Source organism: Dasypus novemcinctus, chromosome 9 (assembly GCF_030445035.2).
Source record: "Dasypus novemcinctus isolate mDasNov1 chromosome 9, mDasNov1.1.hap2, whole genome shotgun sequence".
NCBI classification, from domain to species: Eukaryota; Metazoa; Chordata; class Mammalia; order Cingulata; family Dasypodidae; genus Dasypus; species Dasypus novemcinctus.
Genome location: NC_080681.1, coordinates 122,959,547 through 122,973,647, shown reverse-complemented (window position 1 = coordinate 122,973,647; position 14,101 = coordinate 122,959,547). Strand labels below are relative to the sequence as shown.

Below are 14,101 nucleotides of genomic sequence, written 5' to 3'. Positions count from 1 at the left end.
ACCTCATTCTATTCTATATATCAACGCAAAGTTGTTTCTTTTTCCAGTTTCAGTATACTTTGGGTTTTCTAGAAATCAAGTTACCTTGTAAGTCAAGGGAAGACATGCTATTTTGTTTAGAATTTTACCATTTTGGAAAATCTCATTACCAAGAGTAATGGTCCTTGTCTTATCTGAATTGACAATCACTACATCCCCATGCCAGTCTGCACCAGTCAAATGCACAGTAATTCAACGCATACGTACAAGCATCAGGCAGCTTCACTGTGCCTTCTGGTAGAGGCAGGCCCAGACAGTGAGATGCTGAAATACATGCCATTTTATTAGAAATTATTTTCCTTTTGCTTTTTCTGTAGTATTACATGTGGGGTATCATGTTAGTGCTTTTGAAAGTACATTTGTAGGTAGCTTATCAACTAGGGCTTTCATTTAAGGCTAAGTAGGGAGGCATTACAAAATATGCTGTTAAGAAGAAACAGGGTTAATAAGAGAGAACCAATGGTGTAAGGCATTAGTAAAAGGAGACAGATTAGATCAGAGTCCTCCTTGAAGAGCAGAGAAGACAGTTCTTTGGCTCTGTTTGTTTTCCATTCCCTCCTTTCTCCCCAGGATTTACTGTTATATTTCTTTACCCAATAACTAGCCAAAGTGTCTCTTAATAGAATTCTCTTTTCTTCTAAGCATGCTTAAATTAAAAAAAAAAAAAAAGAGTCAAATAAGACGATGATAACAAATCTTTTCCCTGCAAGGAGACTGTACTGTAGATTATAAAACCCAGAGAACAAGTTTGTACAGAAATAGGAGGTATATAAACCAGAAGTGCTCTGCCTTCAACCCAGAGAGACTTGGAGTCACAAGGCAGGGAAACAGATTTAATAATCTCTTATGCCCCCCACTGAGAAAACATATTAGAAAACAGAAAAGAGTTTCACAGTCATAAGATATAATTCCACAATACTGAATTAGATATTAGAAATGGTGAATTACGCTCTCTGCGAGTCCCGATGGTCTGCAAATTTAATATGTGCCTTTAAAACAAACAAGCAAGGAAAGTCATTAACTTTAGAAACAAGTTTGCGGCATAATCAACACTTGGTTATGTCACTTTCTCTACCATGATTTGTGTTTATAATTCTGTATTTCTATCTTTGGAACAAGGATAGTGAGTCCAAAATATGGTGATTTTTTTAATGGTCCTTCACAATTACTTTTAAACAGAGAGCATAAGAATGGGTAATTAATAACGGGACATGTACTATTGCCATTGCACCTATATGATTCAAAATGGGGGAAGGGCAGATTGGAGACGCGTACGCATTCTTCCGGAGGAGCCTGAAGCCAGCTGTCAGCCTGTCCAGGAGAACGTTCCCAGAGCAGGGTGCAGAGCAGGCCATGGGTAGGCAAAATGGTCAGGGTGAGGGGACTGGCAATACAAGACAAGGCCGCAGAGCATCCCCAACACACTTCTGGCTGGAGCTATGTGGGGTCTGGTTTGGCTCGTTTAGGATTCTGCAGTTCTTCAGGCAATGAATTCTTCCTGGCTGAAATATTCCTGAGGGAGCGCAAGCTCTGGATTTGCTGGAGACGCAGGGTAAGCTCCTGGCTACAGGCTTGCTGCACGCTTTCAGTCTTCTTTATGTCCCAATTCAAAGCAACAGCCAGTGCTTTGGGGTCTTCCTTGGTGACCAGCTGCAGCGAGAATAAGAATTGTTGATGACTATGTCTGCTATCTGTATCTACTGCTCTAATGTTTTCTTTAGGCAAGCAGGATGTGGCAGTAGCAACGTATGCTATGTCTTTATGTTGAAATGCTGCCACCCAGCCACCCAGTTTATTTCACATTAAATTGCCTTGCACTTTTTCTTAACTTACAATACCCATAGGAAAGGATCTTTGGGAAAAACGCTTACTGAGAGAAACTAGAAGCCCCACCTACAGGAAATTTAGCCAGGCTCAAGTCAACAAAGTTTCCTTCCCTTTTATCTACAATAGGAAGGTGCTGGGGATTGGGAAAAGGACAAGATAAAGAAGCAGCACCCACCCTGATGGGCTCCCTTCATCAAGTTTCTAGTTCCCTGGACACAGAGAGCCAGCACAAGATGATCTGCTTGAGGAGCTAGGACCAGTTGGCCTTGTCACGTGATATTTTACATGCCTTGGATTGACTGTGCGTCGTCTTCAACCACTGATGGAACTGGAAGCGATGGCCGAAGGCCGTGCCCAGCTATTCCCCACCCCCGGCAGCCTCAGTCATTCTATTACTGACCTTAGACTAGATTCACATTTGGTGATCTGAGGAAATGCACCCATTTTTAATGCCATTTGATTTAGATTAAATGAGATGAAAATGCTCTGGCAGAGAAGAGGCAAATTGGTAGCTATGATCCAGGGTCAGCTGAGGTGGAAAAAAAAACCCCATACATGCCTCTGCCCAGCAATGCTACATCTCTGTAAGTTATTTTCTGGAGTTCAGGGTCCCTGGTTCTCACCCACCTCCAAGTCCTGACTAGATAAAGTCAGCTCTGGGGCAGGCTTCTCCTTCAGTGCAGTAAGGACCTGGCTTCTAAGTGCAATTTTGGAGTACGTCTCTCTGCTAATACTTGTGTCAACCACATCCATCTCTTCACCGAACCCGGCTTTGGATTCTGCAAAGCAGATGTGAGATGGAGATTATCACAGTGTAATCAGACAGCCATAAAACCACCTGGAGTAATCAGTCGGGTGGGAGATAAACATGTCATTTCAAGATCCCAGAAGCTGTGGCTTTGGTATTTCTGACTGCATCATAAACATTTTGTTCTTTCCAAGGACACACTCTACGGGCACTGGGTTCTCAGGTAACAACCCCCAACCAGAGTCCTACCTTTCTGCTTTGACAAGATGCTGCCCTCCTTCTCCAAAGCCTGCAGATAAAGCTCCAGGAGTTGTTTGGACTGCCGGGCTTCCTCTCTCTGGTCAAGCACCTGCTGCAGAGTGTTCTGGAGCCCCTGGACTGTGACATGACTTTGGCACAATTCCTGAGCCAGGTCTGAGCATGGAACATCAACGAGCATCTAACAAACACAGAATCTAAGAAATCTAAAAGGTCTCTCTAAAAAAGGCAGAGACTCATTTCATTTATTTCCCAAAGTTATCTAATATGGCTGTCTGAGAATCAAGACAGAGGTATGTACTTTTTCTCATTTTCCTTTGGTAAAAAATCAGGGAAAAAATGCCTCAGTGTTTTATTAAAAACAAGTTGACATTAAAAAATCCAGTTGTACAAGATCTAAAGGAGGATGTATATGATCTTTTATATAATTAATCAATATGATGTTGTTTTAAGCAAAAGTTCCTCTAATGATTTTAACCTTAAACATTTTTAATTATATACAGTCATATAGAAAACTTAAGATCCTAAAACATTTTAAGAGTCTATTTTTAAAATGTAACCTATACTCAGCTTTTAAAAACCATGATCAGTCTGTGAATTAAGGAAAACATGACTTGTTTGTTATATCCTCAATATGCTAAGTTAATTTTGTAAAAGATTCAATCATTTTTCTTATATAGTATTAGATTAAAAAGTCTTTATAACAGAAAGATAAAACCATTGACACTTTTGAGCAATGGTTCTAAACTCAGCTGCATATTAGAATTGCTATGGAGATATGAAAAAGCCATGATAACAACTATGTGATTATAGCAAATTCCATTGATTGTAGACCTTGGAGGAACTGTATGCTTTATTAATATGTATCAATAAAATTGATAAAAAAAAAAAGCCATGATAGGGGAGTGGATGTTGCTCAGGAGGTTCCGGTGCCTCCTAAAGAAAACAAGCAGATAAACAAGCAGACACAATGAGCAGGGACAACGAGCCATCTGGGGGGGGGGGCGGGATTATTAAAAAAAAAAGCCATAAGAGTGTTCATTTCTTGATTGCTATGTACTAATGAGAAAATGCAGTAGGACTCTTAGAAAATGATGGGAAGGACAACTCTACATAGGGTAAAGCCTCTCTGAGAAGGTGACTTTTGACTTTCAGTTTTTAAACTGGTAATATTAATACCTTCAGAAGGTTCAAAATTCAAGAGGTTCAGACATTATGAGGTAGGTACTAGTATTACCCGTTTTATGGATGAGGAAAATGAGGTAAGAAAGCTTAGCAACTCCCAAGAACCACAGGCTTTGTCCTAATCCTCCCAGCCCTGTGCATTTGGGCTCTCTGTCCTCCCAACTGCTCTCACCGCATCTGCCCTCACCAGCCTCGGTCTCTGTAGGACGGGGCCTTGCCTGCCTTGCCTGCATCAGCCACGCGGCCGGCACCATGAGCTCTTTACCAGCTGCCCCTCTGGAACCTGCTTTGTCAGGAAGGGCTCTGACAAACTCTTTTGTATTCTGATGTCCCTAAGGGTTTATCATAATATGCTAGTCTGTTGGGATGAAGATGGACCTTAAGACCCCTTCCTGTTTTTTACAAAAGAAAAAAAAAAAAAAAAAAAAGAAGAAATTAAGCTTGCTTTTGTCCCCCGCCCCCTTTCCCAAACACTCTGGCCTCAATCTTTCCATGCATGGTTAGCTCCTCCTTGTGCTTCAGCTTTCAGGAGTTTAATCATCTCCTGGCATTATTTATCAAACGCACATTCTCTTTAATTCAGCAATGACACTTCTATGGATTTATTCTACAGATGAATATGTAAGCAAAATGATATTGATGTAAGTTTTTTGAAGCACTATTAGAATAGCAAAACTGACAACCCAAATCTCCATCAGTGTGTATGCGTGAAGGCACTCATTAAATAAATCACGGTCCCTCCGATGAGTGGAATCCCGTGCAGTGGGGAAAAAGAATGAGGAAGATTTTCATATTTCTGAACTAGAATAATCTCTAATGGTTTCTTTTTTTTTTTTTAAAGATCTATTTATTTATTTATTTCTCTCCCCTCCCCTCCAGTTGTCTGCTTTCTGTGTCCATTCACTGTGTGTTCCTCTGTGTCCGCTTGTATTCTTGTCAGCGGCACCGGGAATCTGTGTCTCCTTTTGTTGCATCATTTTGCTGTGTAAGCTCTCCATGTGTGCGGTCTCAGTCCTGGGCAAGCTGCACTTTTTTTTCGCCCCCATATGGGGTGCACTCCTTGCGTGTGGGGCTCCCCTGAGTGGAGACACCCCTGTATAGCACAGCACTCCTTGAGCACTTAAGCACTGCATGTGGGCCAGCTTCACCACATGGGTCAGGAGGCCCTGTGTTTGAACCTTGGACCTCCCATGTGGTAGGCGGATGCTCTATCCACTGAGCCAAATCCGCTTCCCTCTAATGGTTTCTTAAAAACAAGAACAAAAACAAACACCAGAGTAGATAAGCTCCCATTTGTGCAAAATAAGGGGGGAGGAGAAAATACATATTTGCTCATATATAAAATATCTCTGGAATGGTGTCAGAGATGGAGATCAGTGTAGTTTTCACATAAAGGTAATATAAAGCAGAGAGGAAGAAAATATTAATTAATGTAACCTGGCAGCCTACGGCCTCAGTCTCCCACTCCCCAGTTAAGCAGAAGCAAAGGAAACCAGCTTAAGCCAGTCCTACAGATGGTAAAAAGGATGCACAAGAAAGAGCTAAGTCAGTACCAATTTGGCAATAAATTCCATACCTTATTTGGCAAACGGAGCAGGAAAAAGCCAAAAGGGTTGGAAAGTGATGGGGGAAGCAGTTAATGAAAAACTGAGGAACTTGTGCGGGAAAATTAAGACTTCTTGGATAGGCTGTAACCTCTGAAGCATCCAATCTATGGAGGAACAGAGGAAGGGCTTGCATGCTGGGCTAAATTGTGTCATTTTCCTTTGTTCGGGGCATCAGCCACATGTTCTGGTGTGTGCCCTTCTTGCAAGATTGAGAATAAAGTCTTTTCTTCTCCACAATCGGGTGAACCTTATTTTCTTCCAGAAGATTTCTTTCTTACAGTGGGAAACTGATTGTTTCTAGGAATTGGATGCAGGCAGAAGCCAGACTTTTCCTATACATTCCTTTTAAAAATTTCTAACAGCTTTGTTGAGGTATAATTCACATATCAGACAATTTATCCACATGAAGTGTACAATGTTGTTTTTTTTTTTTACTGTATATAGAATTGTATAACCATGAACATAATTGATTTTAGAACATTTTTTATAGTCCTAAAAAGAAACTCCATACCTATTAAGTAGTCACTCCCCATTTCTTACCAACAGCCCAGCTCCTGGCAGTCACTAATCTACTTTCTTTTTTTTTTTTTTTTAAGATTTATTTATTTCTCTCCCCTTCCCTGCCCCCCCACCCCAGTTGTTTGCTCTCTGTGTCCATTTACTGTGTGTTCTTCTGTGTCTGCTTGTATTCTTGTCAGTGGCACCCGGAATCTGTTTCTTTTTTTTTGTTGTGTCATCTTGCTGCGTCAGCTCTCTCTGTGTGTGTGCCATTCCTGGGCAGGCTGCACTTTTTTCGTGTTGGGCGGCTCTCCTTACAGGGCGCACTCCTTGCAAGTGGGGCTCCCCTATGCGGGGTACACCCGCGTGGCACAGCACTCCTTGCACACATCAGCACTGCGCGTGGGCCAGCTGCACACGGGTCAGGAGGCCCTGGGTTTGAACTGCGGACCTCCCATGTGGTAGGCAAGCGCCCTCTCCGTTGGGTCAAATCCGCTTCCCTAATCTACTTTCTGTCTCTATGGATTTGCCTCTTGTGGCTATGTCAAATAAATGCAATCATACAGTATATGGTATTTTCTATGTGGCTTCTTTCATTCAGCATGTCTTCCAGGTTCATCCACGTTGTAGCATGTATCAGTATTCACTATGGCTGAATAATAATCCTTTCTATGTATTTACCACAATTTGCTTATTCATTCACCTGTTGACAGACATTTGGGTTTTTCCAGTTTTTGGCTACCTGTATTTCCACTTTTTGGCATCCTGTAAATACATGTGAATGTATGTGTATTACTTACTCAAAAATAAGAAATAAATGTAAAAGATAACCAAAGTCACGTCCTCACAGAGGCCTTCCTTGGCCTCCCAACCTGGAATAGGCCTGTCTGTCACTTTGCACATCACCCTTTCTTGTTTGCTCTCTGCCTCCTCTCACCAGTATATAAGTTCTGGGAGAGCAGGGGCTATGTCTGGCTTGCTCACCACCCCACTGCACAGAACCGTGCCAGGCGCAGGGCATGGGCTCAATGAATATTTTTGAATTAACACATACTATTTTTATCCTGTTTTTACTGAAGAGGAAATGCAAGCAGAGAAGTTAAGTTATTGGCCCAAAGTCATACTGATGGAGTTGGGATTTGAATCCAGCTACTCCAACTCTATTATCCACTCCCCATTCTTATGCAGTATACCCTCGACCCCTAATTAGGGCTAGGGTAGGCCTGTGCATCTGTATTTTAAAAAATTCCATAGTTGATTCTGACACAGAGTGAGGCTTGAAGAATTACTACTGTAGGTGAAATAACTATAAAATGAAGACTTTTAGTTGTAATTTAAGAATTATTAAACATTAAGAATTAAGAAATATGAAATTGTTGTATCAGGATGCCTGGAAGCTTGGAAGGTGCTGGGAGTTGCACAGGCTGCATGAGCACTGCTCGGGCTAGGGGGCTTACTTGGAGGTCCTCCTCTGACAGCAGGATGATGCTGGACAGATCCTTCTTCAGCTGCCTGGCCACGTTCTTCCACTTTGACTCCACCCCGCTGTCTGTTTCATCGATATCAATGGAGTCTTGGGAAATCCACGCTGTACCTCCATCTAGTATATGGGAGAAAATGCCAGTCAGTCACAGGGACCCAAGATGTATTTTCACTGCCTGGCCCCCTGTGTATCAGCAAACACAGAGCTCTTGAGGGGTCTACACATTCCTCTGACTGACCATAATTTAAGGTGTGTAAGAAGCACTTTTTCTTGATTCACAGGAAAACCAATCCTTACCTAGGACCTTGGTTTTCCCTCTTCTTCCATGTTCCCTTTATTTGTGTGAAACTGCTCTGTATTATTCTGTGGCCAGGAGCCACTAAACCCAAAGTACAGTCACACACCCAGAAACCTACCATACTTCCCCTGTGGCTGGTTTTTGTGTGTGTCTGAGTGTGTTCCATTTTTGTACATAAAGACATCCATTCTCACCAGAACATCTCCCATGCTTGGGGTTTGGTCCCTTTCCTAATTGGGGGAGCTATAGTCAGTGTTTACTGTTCTTTGGGCCCAGTCGAGTACAGAGTGGTTGGCACAACCACTGCTGAAGGGTAATTTCCTCACTTTAAAAGTATAGGGATTTTCCTCAAGACATTTCTGTAGTCCTTGATCCTTTGATCACTGATGTTAGTCCCCTTTATATGCAGTCATGATGATAATGATGACAATTATTGGTAACGTTTGTTGAGCCCTTACTGCATACCGGATAAAATCTAAATGCTTTATATCAGTGGTTCCAACATTTAGCAATGTCTGGATACATTGTTGGTTGTCACAACCTGGGGGTTTGGGGTGCTACTGGCATCTGATCGAGGCAGAGGGGGCTGCTGAACATCCCACAAGGCACAGGATAGCTCCCTACAACAAAGAATTATCCTGCCCCAAATGTCAACAGCATTAGGCTGAGGAACACTGGCTTATGTGTTTTGTGTTCTATAATCCTTACAACAACCCAAGGAGATAGGTTTTACAATTATCATCTCAGTATAGCACTGAGAAGTTAAGCTCAAGGTCACATGGCTGGTAAACAGCAGAGCCAGGATTCAGACTCAGGCAGCCCAACTCCAGCCTGCAGTACTGATCTCTACCATGATGCATTTTAGTTGCTGTGTATCTGTGAGTTCCTAGAAACGAGGCCCATGTCTTCTTCATCTTTACCCCCAGGATACTTAGCACTGTGTCTGGCACATAGAAGGTGGCCAGTAAATGTTTGCTTCATAAATGCTTAAAAGCCAATCAATAACTAGTTGATTGTGCAGTAAAATTAATCACGATGGATGCTGGACCACACAGGACATTTTACATATTGCCAGTGTTTCTTACCTGAATTGCTGTATGTCCATTTTTCATCACCAGCCAATGCCACAAACTTAGTATTAGATGGTAGACACAGGAAATAATCATCATCATCCACTATGGTGCCATCCTCTGCCAGGACAAGGGTAACTGGTGCCAGGGACTTATCGATCGCCAGAATGTCACAGGCTGAGAGGGATAAAATATTCAGCAACTGATGAATTCTGTCTTTCATAGAACTCAGGTCTAAAGAACAAATTCATATCCAGGGAAGCGGACTTGGCCCAGTGGTTAGGGCATCCGTCTACCACATGGGAGGTCCACGGTTCAAACCCTGGGCCTCCTTGACCCGTGTGGAGCTGGCCCATGCGCAGCGCTGATGCGCACAAGGAGTGCCATGCCACTCAGGTGTGTCCCTGCATAGGAGAGCCCCATGTGCAAGGAGTGCGCCCCGCAAGGAGAGCCACCCAGCGCAAAAGAAAGTGCAGCCTGCCCAGGAATGGTGCCATATACACGGAGAGCTGACACAACAAGATGACGCAAGAAAAAGAAACACAGATTCCTGTGCCGCTGACAACAACAGAAGCAGACAAAGAACACGCAGCAAATAGACACAGAGAACAGACAAATGGGGGGGGGGGGTGGAGAAGGGAGAGAAATAAATAAATCTTAAAAAAAAAAATTCATATCCACATGGAAATTACATCTTTCTTTGCACTATTAACACGTATGCCCCCAGGGTCTACCAGAATTCCTGGTACGTAATGGTAATAACTACAATAACTATAACTATTAGCACCAATAAATAGAGCTTTACTGTGTGCCCGGCACTGTTCTAAGTCCTTTCCATATACAGTATTTAATCCTCATAATAACCCTACTAGATAGTTATTATTATTATTTGCATTTTATATATGACAAAACCAAGGGTCAGTGAGATTAACTAACTTCACCAAGGTCACACAGCTAAGTAAGTGGCAAGGCTGGGATTTGAACACAGTCTGGATCCTCAAAATATGTTTCCTATAGCTGTCCTATACCACAAGCAGGAAACACTCAAGCCTTTACTGTAATGAATGACAAATTATATCAAAGCCTGGCCTGATTTCTTGTGAACAAGAAATCTTTCATTCATTATTCTGTGGTCATCTTAAAGCAGGGGTTCTTAATCTTTTTTGTCCATGGACCCCTTTGCCAGTCAGGTGAAAACCACAGACCCCTTACTAAGTCCGCACTGTGTATTATTTAGTAAATATCATACCTGCACCAATACGTCCCCATAAGAATTATAGTTTTTTGAATTTCAATTCAAGCTCACAGACCCCTTGTTAAGAACCCATCTTAAAGAAAATGCCTATTCTCTTTGCAGCCTTTCTAACCTATAGGAAAGCAGAAGCAGGTTGTTTCAATAGCTTTTCATTTTCATTATCCCTGGGCGAGAGGCTTTCTCCAGGGCAGCTCTATGCCATCCCATTTAGTGAGGGCAATACCTAAAATGCAAATGTGTCCGGAATAAGCAGTAACCCAGAGACTGCTACCTAAACAGAGGTGCAAGCTTGTACAGGCCAAGCCCTCCAGAACACAAGCAACTGCAAAAGCTTCTGGGCCAAGTACATCCAGCTGATGCACTGAAGTGGCAATAAAACATAACTAACCTAATGCCCCCCCAAAAATATGTGGACACAAATGGCAAAATCCATGTCACCAAAGCATTTATAGTACTTGGCTGCTTCTGGGTCTCTGAGACACTTCTTTATGATAATCTGTTTAAATGTGCCTGAGAGGAGGCACTCACTGTTCATGCTAACACACACAGACACTGACTACCTGCCTGGAGCTGACACACACTTTAACTTGTGTGGATAAACCATTTGTTGCCTTGAGCCAGTAACATGTGTAAATCATTTGAATATATCATCTCATTCAAGAGTTCCAACGATTCTGTGACATAGGGCTGGAAATACCCCTCTCTGTGGATGAGAAAACTAAGAGCGCAGAGGTGTTAAGTGCAAGGTCAAGCCTAGAAGCAGCATGAGGTCAGGGCTCAGGGCTCACGACTCAGAACTTTTGTCAGCTCAGTCATCCACAACACCGTTCCTTATTTGTTTGTTTTGGTCTGGACCTCCAGATCGGTCCGAAGCAGCTCCCTATTTGCGCCCAGGTACCTGCCAGAGCTGATGGTGGAGCCCCGCCCGGGCTCAGCTAGCGTTCCCAGGAGCACCGTAGTGGGCCGGAGTGGCAGGAATGCCCTGGGCTAGGCTTAGTCTGAAATCTGGGTGATTTTAGGGAAGACACCGAAGCCCAGTCGGTCTTAATATAACTCTTGCTACCCGCCTACTTTTCCACCATTCAGACTCTTAGCCGGGATAGATTAAGTTACAGCGCCTGTAAACTATTAAACGCTTCGAAACCTGTAAAGCGCTATACCCACGGGAATCATTTCTGGGCAGCTTCCCACAGCTCCATCAGAATTCCACGCTCCCCAAATCGTCTCTCCCGACCCCCGCGCGGACCCATGTCCCCCAGTCCCCCGACCCAGTCGCGTGCCAACCCTTGCTCCTCAGCTCCTCCAGGGAGGAGGCCGCCACGCCGTGCTGTTCGCGGCTGTGGTTGCCGCGTAGCAGACACGGCTTCCGAGCCCGCATTTCGCCAGGTTCGGGAGACCCTGTGCCCCCGGTAACCTCCATGCTCTTCAAGGCGGGACCCGACCGACTCGGGAAGGCTCTGGGAGGCCGTCCTCCCTCCCCCGCGGCATGCCGGGAGATGTGGTTTCTCTGTCACAGACCTCGCGTGGGACCAAAGCACGCCGGGAGATGTAGTTCCATCCGGCGCCAATCCCGGGCGGGCCTCCGGGCTCGTCTGGAGTGGTAGTCTCTCTTCCTAGAGCGACCTTCCGTTCCCTTGATTTTGCGAGATTCAGCCCAGCAGTGATTTGTTTCAACCTTACATTTAGAAGTTGTAATTAGACATTAACAAGTGAGACCAATAGGAACTTATTTTGCATTATGAAGTACACGCATACAATCCTTTGAAGTTTTAGAGCTCTCCTATTTTGCATATATAGTGTGTACTATTAATACTCAAACGTGACAGTCACGGCCCTAATCCTTGGTTTTCCCATTTCAATCTGAAAAGATCTGTAAAATATTCCAGCCTCCAGGTTGACTTGAAGGAAGTCAATTTTAAAAAGTATTAAGTGTAGTTTTCAGTCTGACTGAGACACTTAACAAAGTAACATAAAATATTCCCACAGAGGGAGTGCGTGTGACTCAATGGTTTGAGCTCCTGCTTCCCTTGTAGGAAGTCTTGGGTTCAATTCCTGATACCTCCTAAAAAAAATACTCGCACATTTCCACCGTTTAGGTTCCTTGCTTCAATTGTGCAAATCGGGTTGGGCCTGCAGAACAAAATGCTTAAATAAATAGGCTTAAATATTAAGGCACAAAGAAACCAGAGTAAAGGGGAAAAGTGAACTATGGACCTGTTAGAGATTTCCTAGATGCTGCTCGACTAACTTTTAAGTTTTGAAGAATTAAACACACACACAAAACGTATGGAAAGGTTCTCCGCTTAAAAAGGGAGAGGGTATTTTATGTAAACAAGAACTAATTATTGGCCCATATTCATTCAGGGTCGGTTCCTTACGTATTTTATTTATAAAACCTTGGGTGAGGAAATCAGTTGTCTCATAAGGAAACTGTGGGTACTTAAAACAGTATTTGGTAGGAGAACTTGTTAATGAGTACTCTGTAGCTGATCAAAACACAAGTACAATATGCACGCACGCCTTTAGATATAATCACATATTTAGTTTAAAACCTTAACAACTCAACTGCTATAAAGTTGTGACGGTTCATAGCCCCCAAACAGCCCTCCCTTTTGTGTTCTCCCAACAGACCTGCACATCTTTATAGGTGTCCTAGCCTCACAATGCTGTAATCGGGAGAGGGGGTGTTTTGTCTGGGTTTTGGGGAGCAGGGATTGGGTCTTTATTTCTAGCGCCTAACAAAGTGCCTGGCAAAATAGTGGACGCTCAATAAATGGTACTGGACTGGATGGCTAAAAATTAATTTTCAAGTTTTATCACATTCATTCATTTATTAAATATCTAGCGAGTCATTAATCATGCCCAATTATGCTGTGGGGATGGGCAGAGATTTAATTATACAGAAATAATACACATTTAGCAATGCAAAAAGGATAGACTTCGAATCTTCCTCTAACGCAGAGACCTAATGGAAATTGTCCTAGGAGACCCCGAAACCCAGTTCCCTCCTCATCGACCAGCTCAGTTCCGGCTACTTTAGCCTGGGAGAGAGAGCGAGAGCAAGGGCGCTTGGGAGAAGCCTTGCCCCGCGGCGATAGATTAGTCAGGCCTCAGAAAGATGGCGTCCTCGGAGCAGGCAGAGCAGCCGAGCCAGGTAAGGGGAGCGGGGCTGCCCCGCCGTGGCGGCGGGGACCGCGGCTAGCGTGGGCGCTCGGCGCATGCCCGGGAGCCAGGTGGGGACCTCGAACCTCCGAAGCTGGGGGCCTGGATCTCTTGTCTTTTCACGGCCCCGCCCCTCCCCGCGTCCACCCCACCTGGCCCTTCCCTAGGGTGACCCGTCTCTGACTACCTTTCCGACCCCGGGTTCGGGGGCTCGGCAGCGTCCGCGGGTCCGCACTTCCCACTGCCGGCCCCTCCGGCCGCACTTGAGGTTTGGCGGGGACGGTGGTGGAATCCTTGGGAAGCCCACCGGCCTTGAGCTGTGAGGGCCTTTGCTTGAGGAGTGGGGGTGAGAAGCTCCTTCGTTCCCGGCTGCCCCCTCCGGGGAGGGCCGGCTCCCTCAGGGTTCCCGCTTTCCCACAGCCTCAGCCTCCTGGGGTTACTTCACTGCCAGCCTTCTCTTCTTTAGTTATCTTGCGCTCTCTGCCAAGTTGGAGGGTCGGGAGTGTACTCGGATCCTCTGCTTTGGGAGAAGGGGAGGCACTGTAAACAACAGACGCCACCAAAGCCTTTGACTGAGGATCCATCCTCGCTTTCATGGGCTTGGCTTTCTAGGCCCGGGGTTCCACTCTAGCCTTTCACTCGCCGATTTGTGCCAAATCTCTTTCCCGTTA

At 44.4% G+C, this 14,101-nt stretch overlaps 2 protein-coding genes across 3 annotated transcripts in view; one reads left to right on the top strand and one right to left on the bottom strand.

Moving 5' to 3' along the window:
- Positions 1–301: 301 nt before the first annotated feature.
- Positions 302–11,762, bottom strand: DFFA (DNA fragmentation factor subunit alpha). The gene is made up of 6 exons (XM_058304433.2): positions 11,553–11,762; positions 9,029–9,190; positions 7,620–7,762; positions 2,864–3,053; positions 2,494–2,645; positions 302–1,689 (listed from the first exon to the last, which is right to left on the bottom strand). The coding sequence occupies exons 1-6, from the start codon at positions 11,686–11,688 to the stop codon at positions 1,477–1,479; spliced, it is 996 nt and encodes a 331-aa protein (XP_058160416.1). The 5' UTR covers positions 11,689–11,762; the 3' UTR covers positions 302–1,476.
- Positions 11,763–13,337: 1,575 nt separating this feature from the next.
- PEX14 (peroxisomal biogenesis factor 14) overlaps positions 13,338–14,101 on the top strand; it is a 178,607-nt gene continuing 177,843 nt past the window's right edge. For both annotated transcript variants that reach the window (XM_058304432.1, XM_012530397.2), the window contains exon 1: positions 13,338–13,422. In XM_058304432.1, the coding sequence (XP_058160415.1) occupies positions 13,387–13,422 (36 nt within the window). In that variant the 5' untranslated portion in view covers positions 13,338–13,386. The remainder of the gene's footprint in view (positions 13,423–14,101) is intronic.